A 19,246-nucleotide genomic window follows, 5' to 3' on the forward strand; every position below is an offset into this window, starting at 1 on the left:
ATGCAAAATGTTACATTGCAAGCTGGAACACGGCAAACAAATGGACCATTTCAGTCAAAATCTACTTACCAAACTCATCCTTGCACGTTAACAGGTCAGTCGTCTCTGAGGGGAGACTAATAGCACCGGCAGAGTTCTTGGCCCTGACTTGGAATTTATACTGAGCTCCCTCTGTCAGGTCAGTGACTGTGAAGGCGCAGCCTTGAATGTTGACGTGGTTCGCCTTCATCCAGGCCTTAGCGCCAGCCTCTAACTTCTCGACCATGTAGCCAGTCAGTTTGTAGCCGCCGTCATATTTGGGAGGAGTCCAAATAAGAGTGACTGATGACCTGGTGACATTAATGACTTCGGGCTTGCCAGGAGGATCTAACAGAAGACAAAGACATCACTGTCGTCTTTTTCTGCCAGACGCCAAGTAGGAGCTGCATTTTATGTGTTCAAAGTGCCACATAGTAAATCAAGTTTGATTGATTGACTGAGCTGAAAAACTCACCAATGGGATCCAGGGCAACAACAGCCTCAGTAGGTCTGCTGGCCTTCCCGAGACCGGCCACGTTCACGGCCATCACCCTGAATTCGTACTCCAGTCCCTCGATCAGACCCGTGACCCTGCACTCCTTCAGTCTGAGAGGAGTCTTGCTGGCTCGTTTCCACATCAGACTGTTCCTCTCCTTAAACTCCACATGATAGCCTGCACGCAATCACAGTCCACGTTTTGTTGCAGGTTTCAGCTTTACACCGCAACGGCACTCGGTTACCTGTGATTGGGGAGCCGCCCGTGTCTCTGGGATCGGCCCAGGTTAGGATGGCTGACTCGTGGCGAATGCTCATTATGTCTGGGGGTGCAGGCGCCTCTGGGACATCTGGGGATGGCAACAAAAGAGATTTTTTTCCCCCCCACACCAAATGAACCACGCAAGGTGATTTCGTTTCAGTCTCAGATACTCACTGAAAGGATGCTGCGCTATGACCGTGTCTGACCTCAGGTGCTCTCCAATTCCGTATTTGTTCTCAGCAAACACTCTAAAAATGTACTCCACTCCGTCGTGGAGACGTATGACTCGCATGGTGGTTTTTTGTATTGCCGAAGCTACCGTGGCCCACTTGTTGTCTGTCGTCCTCCTTTTCTCGACAATGTAGTTGGACACCTCTGCACCGCCGTCATCTTTGGGTGGCCCCCATTCCAGTGTGATGCCGTCAGCTGTGATCTCATCAAACTTGATGGGTCCGGTGCAGATGCCCGGTTTGCCCACAACCTTTAGCTGCAGCTTACAGTCCTTGGAGCCCAAGCTGTTCCTGACGTTGACGGTGTAGATTTCCGCGTCTCCTCTCTGGCAGTCTCTGATCAGGAGAGTGGTAACACCCTGGGAGGCCTCGACACACATACGCCCGGTATCGCCGAGCGCTACGTCGCCCTTCTTCCACGTGGCGGTAGGATAGGGCACGCCGCAGATGGGGATGTTAATGCGGGCGGTAGTCCCCTCCTTCACCACGTAGCAACCGTCGTGCAGACAGCTCAGGTTGCAGTCAGGTAGTACTGGAAAGCAGCGTAGCATTTGGGACGTTGAGAAAATGGAAGCAACAGTTACCGAGCCTTTTAGTGTCACATCCTGAAAGCAGGTGCAATCACGGGTCCTTACCAAACTGGTCCTTGGCAACAGCTGCAATCTCAGAGGGTGGCCCCTCTCCGGACTCATTGAGTGCCTTGACTCTTAACAAGTATTGCTGGCCCTCTGTGAGCTCCCCAACAGTCAGTGAGGTGTTCTTGCCCTTAGAGATCTGCTTCCACTTCTCGCCTTCGCTCTGGTCCACAATATAGGCGCTGATGTGGCTTCCGCCATCGCTGATGGGCTTTTTCCAGGCTAGCGTGATGGAATCTTTGCTGGTTTTCTTGGCATTCAAGTCCATCACTGGACCAGGTTGCTCTGGAGCGGCATCAAGAATTGTATCACAATAAGAAAGACTGTCATGGCAGTAAGAAACAGCAGATCGGATACAAAGATTTGAATTTTTTTTCACGGTCAATAATCATTGTATACACAACACTCAGAAGAATTGGGGCGGGTACTCTCATACCTGAAGCTCTCACGCTGCCGGCAGTCTCACAGCCCTCTCCGATGCCGTAAGCGTTCTCAGCCAGAACTCTGAAGCAGTAGGCTTGTCCTGCCTCCAAGTTGGGAATCCTGTACGAGATCTTGTGACACTCAGCTGACACACAAGTCCAGGCCTTCCTTTCGGCCAGACGCTTCTCCACAATATAGTTTTTGACCGGACTGCCGCCATCAATCAACGGGGCGTCCCAGGTGATACAGGCGTGGTTGAGAGAGGTCTCCTTCACAGTAAGATTTTGAGGTGGTCCAGGAGAATCTACAGAGGAAGGGAATCAACAAAGGCAAGATACTCAAGCTTCGTTTACCTCAACCACTAGGTACTACTCTGGCCAATAGCTTAGGGTTAGGGATAAGCATTGGCTCACTACTGCAGGCATGGGAATTGCAACGTCGCCCCTGTCAAAAGTCCCAGGATCCACAAAAGGTGTGGGAAAATGAAAGGATTCCTTCTCTGCTTACTTAAGGGACTCGCTCAAGGCCGCAAAGATGACGGCTATCTCACCGAGGACCTTGACCACGATGGTGTAGCTTTTGGATCCACTGCTGTTCTCCAGCATCAGGACGTATTTGCCAGCGTCGTATCTGTTGATGTCTTCAACTAAGAGCAGGGTGTCCCACTCTGATGTCTTGATCAGGGCGCCGGTTCTGTCCTTCAGATTTCCGTCCAGCTTGCTCCACGTCACTTTGGGTGCCGGCCTCCCTCTCAGGGGGACGTAGAGCCTCATGGTGACACCGGCGCGGAGAACCAATGTTTTCCGCAGGTCGGCATCTAGCTCGGCTTCTGGTGGGACTGTGGGAAGCGCATTTTGTTCACTAGTTTAATTTCGATTTCATTCTTACAATTTCTGCAAATCGCATTAGGTTCACTCGTTTAGTTTTGACGTCATTGTTACAATGTCAGCGTATCGTGTCGCAGTTCGGCCTTTACTGCCACCCACTATAAAACGCAGGGTTCGAAGCAATGTGTTTTTTTTCTTTTTTTTAATGCGACCATTCCAGTTACTCAGGCAAGTCTGATTTTAGAGCACGTGCCAATGTTTGGAGACTTGAGTGAGCCGGTTAGCTGCCTTTGTTTCATTTCCTCAAAGCGATGTGACATGACAAATCCACTAAAATAAACAGCGGTTGCCTGTAAAACAATGCAAAAGGAGAACATACTGAGAATGTCCTTGGCCGTGTGGTTCCCGGGGACTTCGCTGGGCTCGCTGTAGCCAATCTTGTTAACGGCAAATACTCGAAACTGGTACTCCGTGCCTTCCATCAGGCCTGTTACCAAGAACTTGGTGGCCCGGAGCTTCTTGGGGACATTGCATCTGGTCCAGTTTTCTGCAGTGGCAAGTTTGCACTCCACCAGATAACCGATGATCTCGCAACCTCCGTCGTAGGCTGGCTTGGTCCAGCTCAGGCTGATGGACCTCCTGGTAGAATCTACCACCTTGGGGAAGGCGGGCGGGCCGGGGGGATCTGACAAATACAGACATTGAGTGATGACGGAGCCAGACACTTGATAATGTACCAGTACAGTAACTCACAAAATTGAGCACACCCCTCCCTCACATTATTTTCTTGTTCTGACACAGTGGAGCGAAATGGACTAAGTGTGCCAAATTGGGACAGTTTCAGTTCCTTTAGTCACCAGTGGTTCAGACATTGTGTGTTGACTTATTTTAATACTAAGGCGTCAGACTGACTCCTTTACATAGGGGCATCGTGGCCGCAGTGTTTTCTTTTCATAACAGGATCAAATCAAATCCCCAGAAAACTCAGAGGTGTGCTCACTTTTCAGAGGTACTGGATATTTTCATTTGAATGACAACCAATCACAGGCTCTTACATCCAAAGGGATACTCACAGACGGGATCAACGGCCAGAGCCGCGCCGGACGCATCACTTGGTTTCCCCAGACCGGCTTTGTTCATGGCAATGACCCTGAACTCGTACTCGGAGCCCTCGGTTAGCTGACTCGCCTTGATGGTTCTGTCGATCACTGGCCGCCGGTTGACCTTGGCCCAGGTCAACTCGGTGCCTTCGCGCTTCTCCACCATGTAGCCCAGGATGGGGGCTCTCCCGTCATTGGCCGGCGCCTTCCAACTGACCGTCATGGAGTCTTTGGTGATGTTGGTGATGACAGGTGCCTCGCAAGGCCCGGGAACATCTGAGGGAACCAAAGCGATCACATCAGAATCAGTTGATCCTGACGGGGGAACTTGGAGCAGTCTATATACAGGTTGGAAAACAAAGCGGACATCTGGAAGCGTGTGCTCACCGTAGGGATTCTTGACCGTGACCGGTTCGGTGATGGTGGCATCGCCCACGCCGTACTGGTTCTCAGCACTGACTCGAAACTGGTATTCGTGGCCCTCAATGAGTTTTTCAACCGAGCAGTCGGTGATGTGTCCATGTATGTTGGCGGTGACTAGCGCCCAGTTGGCCCTGCTGGTTTCCCGCTTCTCGATGATGTAGTTGGTGATTTCAGAACCGCCGTCTGCCAGCGGGGGTTCCCACCGCAGCTTGACGCGGTCTGCAAACACTTTGGTGATTTTCACTGAAGCCGGAGGACCTGGTTTGTCTGTGAGGAAGAACCGGAGTGTAGGTTTGAAGACTTAGGCAGTGTTCCAACTGTTAATTTTCCATGCGCCCAGAAAATGTTGCGGAATAATTTTGAATGCTGAATATGCTCAGAATAGTTGTCAACTAGGGACTTGCTGAGATGCCGAGACAATACTCGTAGCCTTACAATTGCACGCAGTCAACTTACCGAGAACTTTGACTTTAATGGTCGCATACTTGCTGCCGCTGGCATTCTCGGCGAGAATAGTGTAGTCTCCGGATTCCTTCTTGGTGACGGAGTAGAGCTCCAACAGGTGGACGTGTTTCTTCTGTGTCATCTTCATTCCCTCTGCTGGATGGAGAGGAACGTTGTCTCTCTTCCAGCTCACCTTGGGCAGAGGCTTCCCAAACACTTCCGCATCCAGACAGACATTTGCCCCAGCTTTCACCACAATCAAATTCTTCATGTTGACCCCCAGCTCCACACGTGGAGGAACTGTACGGAATAAGAAGAAGACCATAGTGGTTATTTGTGTCCTTGTGCCAGGACCCTGATGAACTTTATTCCTTGGCTTTGAACTCAGCTGGAGTTTCTGCCCTCTCTGTGTCCTATTCATTCAACATTCATGTTTTATGTCGACATTGTTATTTTAACTTGACTTTTATTGAGGTTGCATTTACATAGAGCACTTTGTTGCGGTTGTCCTTAAACTAAATCCACTCGAGTGGAGTAGAGTCTTACCATTCTCAGCAATGACGGCGATGGGATCCGAGAGCTCCGAGGGCAGACTGACGTTAATAGCCGTCTTGGCAATGATTCGAAAGACGTAGCGCTGGCCCTCCTCCAGACCGCTTACCACGTAGTCCTCGGTCTGGACACTCATGCAGTTGCTGTTGCAACGGCTCCACTTCTCCTCGGGCAACTTGCAGTACTCCACAAAGTAGCCAATAAGCTTGCTGCCGCCGTCGTGCTTGGGTCGCGTCCACACTAGCGACACGGAACTCCTGGTCACGTCCATGGGCTCGGGTTTACCTGGAGGGTCTGGTGAAAAGGAATTTGGATTCAGCTCTCCGAGAGGGTCTGGTTTCACAATACAGCGGTACCTTGATTTTGTGTACTTATATGTCAGATGAGTGCCTTTCAGAGCCGTGCCTTGTGAGCGACTGGATTGAATGGCCTCGAGTGTATCGGCGACTGGGCCTGACAGGACCTTATCTTAATTTCTTGCCTACCATACGCATCACAAAAACCGAACCTCTGCACCTCAATTCTGCTTCTACCAACAGATTGTACGCATCCATGCACATGACCCAAGGTCTTGGGGTCCAGTCTTTTTGACTATCTAAGTTTGCGTGAACATTTTTTTCATTCCCCACGTATCCGTGTATAATACACACACTTGATTTGGATAAGATGCTGACTCCACATTTGGGTAAATTGCTGGGTATTTTGGAATAAGTCAAGGCAGCGTCGTATGTGCTTGGAAGCTTTCCATACCAACAGCTGTCCTGGCCGTGACGAATTCGGTCTGCTTGCAGGGTTTTCCCTGTCCGGCCAGGTTGATGGCAGACACCCTGAAGGTGTACTCCAGCCCCTCGATGAGACCGGTGCAGGTGTACTGGGTGGATTTGACCACGGACTCGTTGGCCCTGACCCACAGCAAACTGTTCCTCTCCTTCTTCTCGATGCAGTATCCTGTAATTGGGCTTCCGCCGTCGCTACTGGGACGCTCCCAGGACAGGATAACAAAGTCCTTGTTGATCTTGTTTACCCGAGGGTTCCTTGGCTCACTGGGAGGATCTGGGGGGCGAATGAAAGCCGGACGATCTGACACGTGCATTCAAAAAACGTAAACTTCATTATCGGCTCAAAGCTTAGCAATGTCTCCATTTCAAAAATTTGTTTGGTTTTGCAAAGAACTGTTTTTGATTTTGTCTGCTCTGTCATCAACATTATTCCAGAAGAGCGCTTGGCCTCACTGATCTTTAAGGAGATTGAGAACGTTTGGGAATCACGGATAGCGGCAGCGGCATCAACTCACCGAACGGATATCTGGCAATCATTTTCTCGGAGTAGGTGGGCTCAGAGATGCCGAACCTGTTCTCGGCCCGGACCCGGAAGATGTACTCGGTGCCGGTGATCAGTTTGGTCATCCGGAAGCTGGTTTTGGTGCAGGACGAGGAGACAGTGAGCCAGTCGCCCTGGCTCACGTCGCACTTCTCCACAATGTAGTTGGTGATGTTGCTGCCGCCGTCCTCCTGAGGAGGGTTCCACAGAAGCGTGCAGGCATCAATATCCTGCTCTGTGATCTCCAGCGGAGCTTCGGGAGGTCCTGGGATGTCTGCGCAGCGGCACAAAGATCCACCTCATTGTTATGAATACACCCGTTGCCGTAGCCGATTTATTTTAGTGTCAAAAGGAGTGACAAGTTCATCGACAAGAATTGTTGCAGCTCCATCTACGTTTTGAACTGACCCATGACTACGACTTTGAGGATCTGGCTGGTCTTGGCCGTGCTGTTCTCCGCCGACAGGCTGTAGTAGCCGCTGTCCGAGCGGGTGACGTTCTTGATGATCAGCGTGCAGCTGCTGAGCGTCTTGACCACCGAGAGGCGATCGGATGTCAGGACGTCCTCGTTGCCCTGCTTCCACTTGCAGAAGGGAGCCGGCTTACCAGCCACCAGAGCCTCGATCACCATCTTGCGTCCCGCTCGGACAGTCACTGTGTCTGGCATGATGATCTTGGGAGCCACTGAGGGAGCGACAATTGGCATTGGTTAGCACACTGTCACAACTTTTGTGTTTGGAATTCTTCCTAGAACAGGCGTGTCCAAACAATGACCTGCTAAAATTACGCATTGACGCGGGATGTGCGCTTTGCTCCCCTACTTGCTGGGTGGCAAGGCAAAATGACAAAGAGAGGGAGAAGACAAAGGAGAAGGGAACAAGGAGAATTTGTGTCAATGTAGTGTCAAAGCGCCTTATGAATTTCTCTGCTTGCGATCCCTCGGACACGCCTGCCCTCGAACTCGCCGCCGGTGTACTCACTGAGCTGCTCCTTGGCTTCAAAGACTCCCTCGGCCTCTCGAGCAAGACTGACGCCGACCGAGTTCCTGGCCGCCACCCTGAACTTGTACTTCTTGCCTTCCTTCAGGCCCACGACCACAATGGTTAAGTCTTTGACCACCGAGTACGGTGTCCACCTGTCCTGCGGTGCCCCCTCCTCCTGATAGTCCACTACATAGCCATTGATCTTGGCTCCTCCGTCTCGGAGAGGCTTCAGCCAGCCCAGTGTGGCGCTGTTCCTCGTCATCTCCAAAACCTCCATCTTCTTGGGCGGATCTGGCTCACCTGAGAAGCATAGCAGGTCTTAGCCACAACCAGCAGCAGATGGAAAGTACTTACACGCTGCGTTAAGTGACATCTTTACTAATGTATGAGACACTTTTTTCTATAATCAAAAGAATTGCAACACTTTTTTTTTTTTTTTTTTACTAATATCTCAAGGCTTGATTATACATACACGAGATGAAAGGAAAAGAAGAGAATTGATCACATACAAACTTCGAAGTATGTGCAGGACCTTATTTTTATCTGCTTCATATCGTTTGCGAGGTGTTGCTACAGTGGCGGGGATAACTGTGTACGTCGTGCCCACGAGTCATTGAAAATGGGTATCAATAGCTTGTGTACGGAACACGAGTACAAAGGATCATTGGATGATCGCAATACTCACTGATGGGGTCCTTGGCCAGGTAAGACTTGGGCGAGTCCTGAGGTACTCCGATTCCATACTTGTTGACCGCCACCACCCGGAAATAGTACTCGATGCCAGGGGCCATGTTGGTCACCTTGAAGCTGGTCTTCTTCAGGTCCTCTGTGCACTTGGTCCAGGTCTTTCTGTCCACCTCCCGTTTTTCCACAATGTAGTGGAGGATGGCGCTTCCGCCGTCGTTCTCCGGCGGCAACCAGGAAAGCTGCGCTGTGGTTTTGGTAACGTCGGTCGCCTCTAGACCACCGACGGGACCAGGAGTGTCTAACAGAAGACGGATTACACATTTGCAAATCAGCTCACACTCTTCCAAATACGGTTTTCAAGCTAAACCTGCTTCACCAGCCCTCCGCTTCACCCACTACATGCACAAGGGGGTCACCTAAAAAGCTAACTTTGCTGTGGGATTGGAGTAAAATTCTATTTGGCCTATTGCTTCAGGTGTTGAATGGCATTTAGAAGTTGAAATTTGTGAGCCCGCGTTTGACTGTACGTAATTTGCACAGTCTACTGAAAAGGTTGTGACGCTTTCTTACCGAGGACTTTGACACGAACGAAGACAGCCTTCTCTCCGGCAGAGTTGGACAGAGTAAGTGAGTATTTTCCAGAATCTTCTCTGGTGCTTTCAGGGATGACAAGGAAGGACATGGTGTCCACTTGGTCTACGTGACCTCTGCGAACCACGTTGTCCACCCCCACGCGCTTCCAGGTGACCTTCGGGAAGGGGCGTCCTCTGACAATCGCAAAAAGTCGAATGGGACAGCCAGCCCGGACCGAAAGACCTTTCCTCAAACTTGCGTCCAGGTCAATCTCGGGAGCCTCTGTTGCCGGTGAAAAACAGACTCAAGGTTAGACCGCTTCATGTTCTGGACAGGGTACACAAGCTCGCAAAAATGATGACAACCGAGTCAACCAAGTTCAGGTTCTTACCCAGGATCTCCTTGGGGAAGACAGGTTCCTTTAAGTAGGCGTGACGTCCCCAGCCCACCTGGTTTTGGGCGGACACCTTAAACTCGTATTCCTGTTTCTCATCCAGCTGTCCAATGGTAAACTCTTTAAGGACCAGTGGGCCGTGGGTGTCGATCCTCTTCCAGCCTTCGGCGGGCTTTTCGGGGTCCGCCTCACTCTTCAGTCTCATGTCCAGACTGTAGCCGATGATTGGCGCACCCCCGTCGTACACGGGTTTAGACCATGAAAGGGTGATGGAGGTCTTGGTGCTGTCTGACACCTTCAGGCCTGCGGGTGGCCCAGGAGGTTCTGGGGATGAACAAAGCAAAATGAATAAGTGCCGCTGTTCTGGAGGACACACCAACAGGATTCAGTCCGATCAAAGTAAACTCACCGATGGGATCTTTGGCCGTGACAGGTCTGCAGGGTTTGCTGGGATCTCCCAGACCGACCTCATTCTCAGCCTTGACTCTGAACTGATACTCGTGGTTGGGGATCAGGTTGGTCACTCTCATGCGTCTCTCGGGGATTGGACTCTTGGTGCACGGCACCCAGCGTACCGCTCTTTTTTCCTTCCTCTCCAGGATGTAGCCCGTGATGGATTTTCCTCCATCATTCTCGGGAGGAGTCCAGACCACTGTCATCTCCTCTTTGCTTATCTGCATGACACCAATAGGATCATCGTTTTGGCTGTTCAGAGTATTTACTATTTTTGGGAGATTTCTTCTTTTACTTTTACTCTCCTAGATTTGAAAAATCAACATCTGTACTTTCTAAATATGAATCCACTACTGCCCACCGTGAGTGTTCAGAACCGACCTTAGTGACCTCAGGGGCGTCGGGCGGTCCGGGTCTGTTGAACTGAGTCCGGACCGTGACAGGCTTGCTCTCCACAGCAGGCCCAGTTCCCATCTTGTTTTCGGCCCGCACTCGGAAGATATACTCGTTGCCCTCCACCAGACGCGTCACGTTGCAGTACGCCGTGACGACCGAGGCAGAATACGTGGACCACACCATCCTCCTGGTCTCGCACTTTTCCAAGATGTAGCTGTCCACCTCGCAGCCTCCGTCATCCTCAGGCGCATCCCAAATGACTCTGCACTTGTCTGCTCCAATGCCAGTGACTCGTAGGTTCCTGACGGCTCCGGGGACGTCCAGGACGTTCACGCTAGCGTACGCCGTGAAGGTTCCGGCCAGGTTGGTGGCGGTGACGATGTACTTCCCGGAGTCAGTGCGTCGGGACTTGGTCAAAAGGAACTTGGAGTAGTCAGAGCCGGTCTCATAGCTGATTCTGGGGTTGTCTCCGGTTGCCTTGTCCTTGATCCACTTGACTTCAGGGTGGGGCTTTCCTCTCAAGGAAGCTTCCATTCTGACCGACTCTCCGGCCTTCACCGTCAATGTTCCGGAAAGCTTCAGGTCGAGGACCGGTTTCTGGATCTCTTCACGCACTAGAATATCGGCCAATTTCACCCAGCTGCTCTCTCCTCCTTCATTGACGCTTTGCACCCTGGTAAAAAAAAAATTTTGTGCTTTAGGCATTCATGGCAGCTTAGCGCCAGAAGAAAATGCATTTACTTTTCACACTTGTTTGAAACATTTGTTTGATAAGCCGCCAGGGCAAGTCGTTTGACTCACCTGAACGTGTACGTCTGATTTTCGACACACTTGTCTGCCAAAAAGAAAGTGTTGGTTAGGACGCCCGTGTTGAGTTTTTCCCATTCCTGTGCATCTTTGACTTTGCACTCCAGGTTGTAAGAGAGGTTGGGGCTGCCGCCATCATAGTCAGGCCTCCTCCACCTCAGATAGACGTAGCTCTTGCCAATGTCTGTCACCCTGAAGTTCTCGGGCTCGCCTGGTTTTTCAATGGGGTCGATGGCTAGCACGGGGACCTTGGTCTCCACACAGGGCCCGGGTCCCATCTTGTTTTCGGCACAGACACGGAACAGGTACTGGTGGCCCTCCATCAGCTTGGTCTTGATCTTGCGGTTGGTGCAATGGGAAGAGATCATAGACCACATGCTGATGCTGGGCTCTCGGCACTCCACAATGTAGTTGGTGATTTCAGAGCCACCGTTGTCTTTTGGAGCATCCCAGTTGATCATGCAGGAATCCTTGGTGACGTAGGTGGTATGGAGATTCTGGCAATGGCCGGGACGGTCCAGAACATTGACAGTGATGCAGCAGGTGGCCTCTCCGCCCACATTTGAGGCCTTCAGGGTATATTTACCATGGTCAGCTCTGGTGGCCTCTTTGATCTTCAGTTGGACCACAGGTAGGTTCTGGATCAGAGTTACACGTTTGCTGTTCTCCAGAATAGTCTCTCCCTTGGACCACAGCACTTCAGGCTCCGGACGGGCCTTGATATAGCCGACAATGTTGACGTTGTGTCCAACGCGCACGGTGACACGCTCGCGACACGTGGCGTCCATTTCGATCTCCGGTGGGATCAGAATGTCTTGAGCCGTGACTGACTCTGGAACTTCGCTGGCTTCACCGTCACCAATCATATTTGAGGCAAACACTCTGAATCTGTAGGTGGCACCCTGCTCGAGCCCCTTGACTGTATATACGCACAACTTGATGAAGTCGTCCACGTTGACTTTCTTCCAGTCGCCGTCGGCCTTCATCATTTCCACAGTGTAGCCCAGAATGGGACTGCCTCCATCTTTGGTGGGTTTGGTCCACACCAAGTCGGCCGTTGATTTGCTGTGATCTTTGACTTTGGGGTTGATCGGAGCACTCGGGACTGTGATTTGCCTGCAGGGCTTGCAAAGATCAGAGATGGGTGAGGGTCCACTATAGCCAGCACTATTCTCTGCAAATACTCTGAATTCGTACTCGTTCCCTACAAACAAGCCCAGGACTCGGTAGCGGAGGTCCTTGCAGGGTGTCCTGTTCACGCGGATCCATTTCCCTCCTTTATGTCTGCGTTCAATGAGGTAACCGGTGATCGGACTGCCACCGTCAGACAAGGGCATGGTCCATCCGACCGTGACGGCGTCCTCTGAGATGTCATGTGGCAGCGGCTTACCAGGCGGACTTGGCGGCATGAAAGAATGCTCGGCGATGGTAGGCTTGCTCTCCAAGGGCGCCCCGATGCCCATCTTGTTCTCGGCGCGAATGCGGACCATGTACTCGATGCCCTTTTGCAGGCGCACAATCCTGAGCTTGGTGGCCAGGCTGCCAGAGCTAACCCCTCCCCAGGTCTCCTTGTTGGAATCTTTCTTCTCCACGATGTAGTTGGTGACGGGGCTGCCGCCGTCATCCTTGGGAGGACGCCACTCGATGGTCATGGCGTCGGGGGACACCTCCAGGATGTTGACGGGTCCGATGGGCGCCGCCGGGACGTCCAGAACGGTGACGTTCAGAGCCGCCGTCTTGGTGCCGGCGAGGTTGGACACGGTGAGTAGGTAGGTGCCCGTGTGATTTCTGGTGCACTCGTTGATGCTGAGAACGGTGGAGAAGTTGTCGGTGTCAATCTTGATCTTGCCACCGCTGGTGATCTCCTCTCCTTCGATGGACCATTTGGCAGTCGGGACTGGCGTTCCTCTCATGATGGCGGGCAGCCTGATGGTGGTGCCCGCCTTCACGATGATGCCGTCAGTCAGCTTGACATCCACCTCGAGGATCGGAGGCACTGTTGACAGACGACACGTGGGCGGAGTGAAAACTAGCTCCCTCTTTGAAACTATGCATATTTTGGGCTGATCACTTCTATTCCTGTTTCCAAAAGCGTTTGAGCTGTGTTGTAATGAAACATGGGTCTGTGGTCTGACACCTTTGACATGTCACACACTCCAGCTCTTTTAAGAGCTTACTCTTCTGCTGCCTCTACTGTCAGCCTGCGGGTCTCCCTCCTCCCTCCCTCCCTCCCTCCCTCCCTCCCTAATCTACCCCCGAGCTCATAATCTCACCCAGTTTCTCCTGGCAGAGGATGGGAAGGGTGGTGTCGGGTCTGCTGAGGCCAATGGCGTTCTCGGCTCTCACTCTGAAGCGATAGGTCTTGCCTTCTTCCAGACCAGTCACGTGACTCTCCGGGATACTGACCGTCTGCCACTCGTGCCACTCTTTCGCTCCTTCTTCTTGATACTCCACCAAGAAGCCCGTAATCTCACTCCCGCCGTTTCGGTCGGGCCAGTTCCAGGCAAGCCACACCTCTGTCTTGTCCACATCCACGTGGTGAAGGTCTTTGGGAGGACCAGGAGGGACTACGGAAAAAACATGTTCAACCTTCAGACCAGCGGTGCTCCAACTCGGTGTGTGTGCGGTTGTTATTTATGTGCATTTGCTTCAACCGTGGATGCGTGTTGGAGGAGCAACCGCGGTTGATGAATGGGGCTCGGCAGTATGCAAGGCGTCGCTACTCACAGAGCGGATTCATGGCTTTGATAGCCTTGGGCGTCTCCACATATTCGCTGCGGCCGTACTGGTTCTCGGCCGCAACTCGGAAGGTGTAGGCCAGTCCCTCCGTCAGGTGCTTCAGCATCATGCTGCGTTTCTTTGAGGTGGAGCACACGGTAACCCACTGAGTGGAGCCCGTGTCTTTCTTCTCCACCACAAAGTTGGTGATGCGAGCGCCTCCGTTGTCCTCCGGGTCTTTCCAAGACAGGTTGGCTGAGTCGCTCCTGACATCTGAGACGCGAAGGTGCTGGACAGGACCAGGTTTGTCTGAACACATAATGAGGACAACTCACATCACTCACACAACTTTCTTTCGCCGAGTTTGGCCTTTTGCTTGAAAATGCCAGTGAACCTACTTTGACCTTCTCTAAACTTTTGTCCAACGCTTGAACATTTCAGAACCTAATTGCATAACTTGCTGTTGGAAGAGTTTGAGCCGTGAAGTTGACGTAGGTAGCCATAGAAAAGTGGAACATTCCACAGTTGGACGCAAGTTTATATTAAGTCTGCCTTTCAAGGTTTCGAGCCTAATTTGAGTAGAAAGTGGCTCAGAGTGGATCTGTTTGTGGTGAACTCCTACCAAAGACCAAGACGGTGCATGTGACGGTCTTGGAGCCGGCAGGGTTTTCGACCGTGAGCGTGTAGTCTCCACAGTCGCCGCGGTTGCAGAACCTCATCTCCAGCTTGGTGCCCTCTTGTTTGGTCTCAATGTCAGCCCTGGTGGGCAAGTCGGCGTCGTTCTTCTTCCAGACCACGGAGGGGAAGGGGATGCCCGTGATGGCCGCCATGAGAGTGATGTGAGTGCCGACCAGGGCCTTGACCTCCCGGGTCATACCGGCATCCAGAATCAACTCTGGCGCTTCTAATGTTATGAGCAGCAAACACAAACCTGAGTCGCTGGACCACAGTAGGACATTTTTAGGCCACGTTCGAATCGCTCACCGAGTCGATCCATCACTCTGACCGGTTCTTTGATATGAGCGGGGTCAGACTCCCCGGCAGCGTTGACAGCCTTCACTCTGAAACGGTAGAGGGCGCCATCCTCCAGGCCCACGACCTTGAACTTGGTCCCCTGGCAAGAATCCGGAGTGTGGTTCACCTGGAGGAGGATGGAGGCAAGATGTGGAGCGGTGGTTGGAAATGACAACCTAACAAAGCCACTCTACAAACCATTTAGAAGTAACCAAACCAAACTAACATGGAGCTGTCATTAAAAATCCCCAACTACTCTAATCAGTCCAACATTTTTTCCTGCTCTTCCGGACAGTGTGCGTGCGTACAAAGCAACAAGCAGCTGACCTTCTGCCACTCCTCCTCGCCAGCTTTCTGGAACTCCAGCAGGTAGCCGAAGATCTTGCCTCGGCCAGTGTCGGCGGGTGGCTCCCAGGTCAGAGTCACAGACTCCTTGGTGTGGTCCACGGCTCTGAGATTCTGCGGTGGGCTCGGCTTGACTGCGGAAAAGAGCGGTTGGCGAGTGACGTGTAATCCAACGTTGACGGCGATATTCTGGCCAGGAGCAGACGGCCTCGAGCTCAAATTCGATGGCAGCTCGGCAACCTGCCTGGCTCTTAAGGTGTTCTGTTACTTTTAGAAAATGGGAATTTCATTGCCTTAGTTTGGTCATTGTTTTACGAGGCACCTTGAAATGTGAAAATTATGGTGCTCTTGCAACACAACCAAATATATTTTGTGGTTGTTGTTGCTCAAAAGCCTAGGCAGATGAACGCAATCTCATGACTTTGCAATAATCACACCTGGTAGGATTATTGTGGCTTCACTCCCCTCCCTGAAGGACATTTACACCTCCCATCTCACCCCCAAGGCGACCACGATTGCATGTGATGTGAGTCACGCCGCTCACACTTTGTTTGATCTGCTGCCCTCTGGGAAGTGGTACAGAAGCCTGCGCTCCCGCACCACAAGACTCACCAACAGCTTCATACTCCAGGCTGTTAGGATCCTGAACTCTCGGCTGCATAACGTCCTGACCTTTTGGGCCACGTTGGCTGCCTTGCACTACTCTCGCGCTATATTCTGACTGTCTGCTGTATGCACACTTGCTCCATTTTTGCTCCTCTTATTTATTTATTTATTTATTTATTTATTATTTATTCATCGCTCTTGTTTATTCATTGTATGTGCCTTCTTATTTTTACTTTTTGTATTGTTTTCTTGGATGTTTTGTAATGTCTTGTCACCGTGGGATAGTGGGAAACGCAATTTCTATCTCTTTTTGTGTCTTAGCATGTGAAGAAATTGACAATAAAGCTGACTTTGACTTTGCACGTTTGAGGTTGCTGAGCCTTTTCCGTGCCTCACCGATGGGATCTTTGGCGAAGACGGGCTTGGACGGCGGACTGGGGTCACCCACGCCCACCATGTTCTCCGCGCGAACTCGGAATTCATACTCGCAACCCTTGAGCAGGTCCGGGACCATGTACTCCACCATGGGATGGATCTTTTCTGTGTTGCAGCGGACCCATCTGCCGAACAAAAACATGAACATTTAAAGCTTTTGGTGAAACAAGGCACTCTGGAGTGCAGCAAACAAGGGCGCCGGAAGAAATCAAAGCAGTATTGTAGGACGATAGGTGAGAGCAGCCTAAAAGTCGCCTTCATTCAACTTGAGTGGCCATGGAGTGCCTTGGTACCTGTTGGCCATTGTCTCCTTCCTCTCCACAATGTATCCGTTGATTGGCTTGCCTCCATCTGCCGGAGGCTCCCAGCAAACCAGGGCGCGGTCCTGGTACACAGCCTTGACGGTGGGCTGCTTGGGTGCGTCGGGCACCCCTGCGGCACAAACACACAACGCACTTGCATCAATGATCCGATTTCAGGATTTTGTAGGAGATACACTTCTTCACTTTGACAAAAGCACCATTTTGCTCAAATGTAAAGTAAAATTTTTTTTTACTCAGTTTCATCGTCGAGTGTTTCTCGTCTCGTAACACCACCCATTGATTGGATGTTGTTGTATTTCAATGAGCGTGACTTCACCTCGTTTTCCCCCGGCCCAAAGCCCGACATTACTTACGGAACACATCTCTGGCCTTGACCTCGGTGGACAGCAGCGGGTCGCTGATGCCATAGATGTTCTGGGCCATGATTCGGACGATGTACTCGCGACCCTCAATCAGTTTTGGCACCTGAATGGGCAAAAGGGGACAATTACACATGGCGCTGAGAGCAAGCTCGGCCAGGTTAGGTCAAGGTGCGGACCCTGCAGGCGGTCCTTGTGCAGGACGCGCTGACGGGCATCCACAAGTCTCGGTTGGTGTCTCGCTTCTCAATGACGTAGTTGGAGATGGCGCAGCCACCGTCGTCCAGGGGAGGTTTCCAGGAAATGAGCATGTGGTCTCTGTAGACCTCCTCAAAGATGACAGGGCCCTCGGGAGGCTGAGGTCGGTCTGGCGGGAGGGAGGAAGCGTTCAGAGGTTATAGTTTTATTATTTTCTGAAAAAATTCCAAAGTCTTTGGGCTGGCAACATAGGAGATGGAGGATGAGCGTAGTGCAGTGTGAGCAGGACTATTAAAGCGCTTGCCCGGTGTGCAACTCACCGACGACGGTGACGGCGCAGATTCCGCTTCGCTTGCCCGCCGCATTGTCCACGCTAACGCAGTAGCATCCGCTGTGGTCTCTCCGGGCCTTGCCAATGTCCAGACTGAGTTGCGTGTCGCCGCAGTGGACGGCTAGGTCCGCATCGGGCTTCAGCTCCTCTTCGTTCTTGGTCCAGGTGACGCTGGGCCTTGGCTTGCCGCCGTAGCGTCCCGACAGCGTGCAGCTGTCTCCCGCCTTCACCGTCATCTTGTCTCGGAAGTCCAGGTCCAGACTCGGAGGTTCTGGTGGATGGAAAAAGCAGAAAAGGTCGACTCGAGGCCGCTGGCTATTTGTGTGCCCCGCGCTTCCCTGATATGTTCTCCTTGAAAAAAGCAGCCTTGCGCATCACATGGCTCACCCAGCTCATCCTTGCACTGAATGGGTTTGGTGGCAAAGGAAAATTTGCCTTGTCCCACTACGTTGACGGCAGCCACTCTGAACTCGTGGCTGGAGCCCTCCTTGAGTCCGCTCAGGGTGAACTTTCTGTCCATCAGCTTCTTGTCACCTCCCACGTGGACAAAGTTGTCTCGGCCGATCATGCGACACTCAAGGACGTAGCTGGTCACTTGGGCGCCCCCGTCGTACTTGGGCGGCTTCCAGGCTACCGAGATGGAGTCTTTGGTGACGGCCGTGACGACCAGGTCCTCCGGACGCTCGGGTACGGCTATGGGAGACAAGAGTTGTCCTTTGCAGTTTGCCAAAACTTTACTACAGCCACAGCGTCATTGACCATGATGTCACGTGTACGTCTGGATGGGACAAGATGGCGTTTTCATCCACGCAAACAAACAAATCTTACAGATGGGGTCTTTGATGAGCACGACTTTGTCTGTCTCCACAAAGGGGCCCATGCCGATGATGTTCTCGGCGGCGATCCTGAAGAAATAGCCTTTCCCGTTCAGCAGTCCTTGCACCACGGCGTTGTTCCTGGTCACCGTGTAAGTGACCGAAGTCCAGCCCATGCGGTCCGACTCCCGCTTCTCGATGATGTAGTTGGTGATGGCCGAGCCGCCGTCGTCTTCGGGGGTATACCAGCTCAGTTTGCACGAGTCGTTGGTCAGGTTCTCACCGGCAAAGGGGAGGCCGACTGGTCCGGGAACGTCTGGAGGCCAGAGATGCAAACTCATGAAAACTAGGTGTGGACACTCCAAAACACATGGACAAAAGACACAGATGGTTGGCAAGCCATGAACACTGGGGCTACAGATGGTCGGCAACTCGTGGTAACTTGCTGTGGACGATCGTTAAAAATGTCACACGTAAGAAATCAGAACAGTCGGCAAGTCATGAACACGAGCTGCGGATGCTCTGAAACTCACGAGAAGAAGTTGGGGGTTCCAACGGGTAGCCATAGGAATATAAGTAAGGAATATTAGTGACTCCTAAAAATGAGTTGCGGACAGCCAAACTGGAGAAAATCTTGACAAGGACTCTCAGGAGACCAAGTCACGGCAGTAGTCTTCGGGAGCCTTGGAACTCACCCAAGACCTCCACGATGACCGCCTTCTTCCTCTCGCCACCTTCATTCTTTGCGCAGAGCGTGTAGATGCCCTGGTGCTGGCGTTTGCAGTTTTTGATGACCAGCGAATTGGAGATCCCCGTGGTCTCCACCGCGGCCTCCTTGGGCACCTCGCCGTCATCTCGGCACCAGCTGATGTGCGGTGCCGGTTTGCCGGACACGTAGGCGATGATGCGGATGGTCCCACCGGCGTGGACCACGATTTTCTCCTTGACGGAGGCGTCCAGGTCCATTTCGGGCGCAACTGAAGGAAGAGCGGAGGCTTGATGAGAAACACCACACTGAGGTTTCCAGCTAGCTAGCAGCTCTCATGGAATCACAGCAAGTAGACAGATGCTGGTAGCTTG

General features: G+C 52.1%; 1 protein-coding gene across 1 annotated transcript in view; it reads right to left on the minus strand.

Moving 5' to 3' along the window:
* The window catches only part of ttn.2 (titin, tandem duplicate 2), a 160,289-nt gene that overhangs the window by 44,711 nt on the left and 96,332 nt on the right, over positions 1–19,246 (minus strand). Inside the window, exons 176-210 of the mRNA XM_085919768.1 lie at positions 18,862–19,143; positions 18,180–18,482; positions 17,739–18,044; positions 17,341–17,622; positions 17,002–17,189; positions 16,817–16,928; positions 16,434–16,572; positions 16,102–16,265; positions 15,082–15,233; positions 14,725–14,881; positions 14,363–14,644; positions 13,750–14,049; positions 13,296–13,589; positions 11,017–13,018; positions 10,201–10,888; positions 9,776–10,040; positions 9,364–9,690; positions 8,970–9,254; positions 8,398–8,697; positions 7,710–8,012; positions 7,138–7,413; positions 6,704–7,003; positions 6,160–6,462; positions 5,404–5,703; positions 4,870–5,157; positions 4,378–4,680; positions 3,964–4,266; positions 3,270–3,575; positions 2,614–2,901; positions 2,077–2,367; positions 1,641–1,925; positions 950–1,537; positions 759–863; positions 494–691; positions 70–366 (exon numbers count right to left, since the gene is read on the minus strand). Of these exons, the coding sequence (XP_085775894.1) occupies positions 70–366; positions 494–691; positions 759–863; positions 950–1,537; positions 1,641–1,925; positions 2,077–2,367; positions 2,614–2,901; positions 3,270–3,575; positions 3,964–4,266; positions 4,378–4,680; positions 4,870–5,157; positions 5,404–5,703; positions 6,160–6,462; positions 6,704–7,003; positions 7,138–7,413; positions 7,710–8,012; positions 8,398–8,697; positions 8,970–9,254; positions 9,364–9,690; positions 9,776–10,040; positions 10,201–10,888; positions 11,017–13,018; positions 13,296–13,589; positions 13,750–14,049; positions 14,363–14,644; positions 14,725–14,881; positions 15,082–15,233; positions 16,102–16,265; positions 16,434–16,572; positions 16,817–16,928; positions 17,002–17,189; positions 17,341–17,622; positions 17,739–18,044; positions 18,180–18,482; positions 18,862–19,143 (11,562 nt within the window). The remainder of the gene's footprint in view (positions 1–69; positions 367–493; positions 692–758; positions 864–949; positions 1,538–1,640; positions 1,926–2,076; positions 2,368–2,613; positions 2,902–3,269; positions 3,576–3,963; positions 4,267–4,377; positions 4,681–4,869; positions 5,158–5,403; positions 5,704–6,159; positions 6,463–6,703; positions 7,004–7,137; positions 7,414–7,709; positions 8,013–8,397; positions 8,698–8,969; positions 9,255–9,363; positions 9,691–9,775; positions 10,041–10,200; positions 10,889–11,016; positions 13,019–13,295; positions 13,590–13,749; positions 14,050–14,362; positions 14,645–14,724; positions 14,882–15,081; positions 15,234–16,101; positions 16,266–16,433; positions 16,573–16,816; positions 16,929–17,001; positions 17,190–17,340; positions 17,623–17,738; positions 18,045–18,179; positions 18,483–18,861; positions 19,144–19,246) is intronic.

The sequence above is a fragment of the Syngnathus leptorhynchus genome, chromosome 9 (assembly GCF_054491065.1).
Source record: "Syngnathus leptorhynchus isolate UIUO chromosome 9, UIUO_Slep, whole genome shotgun sequence".
Lineage (NCBI taxonomy): Eukaryota > Metazoa > Chordata > Actinopteri > Syngnathiformes > Syngnathidae > Syngnathus > Syngnathus leptorhynchus.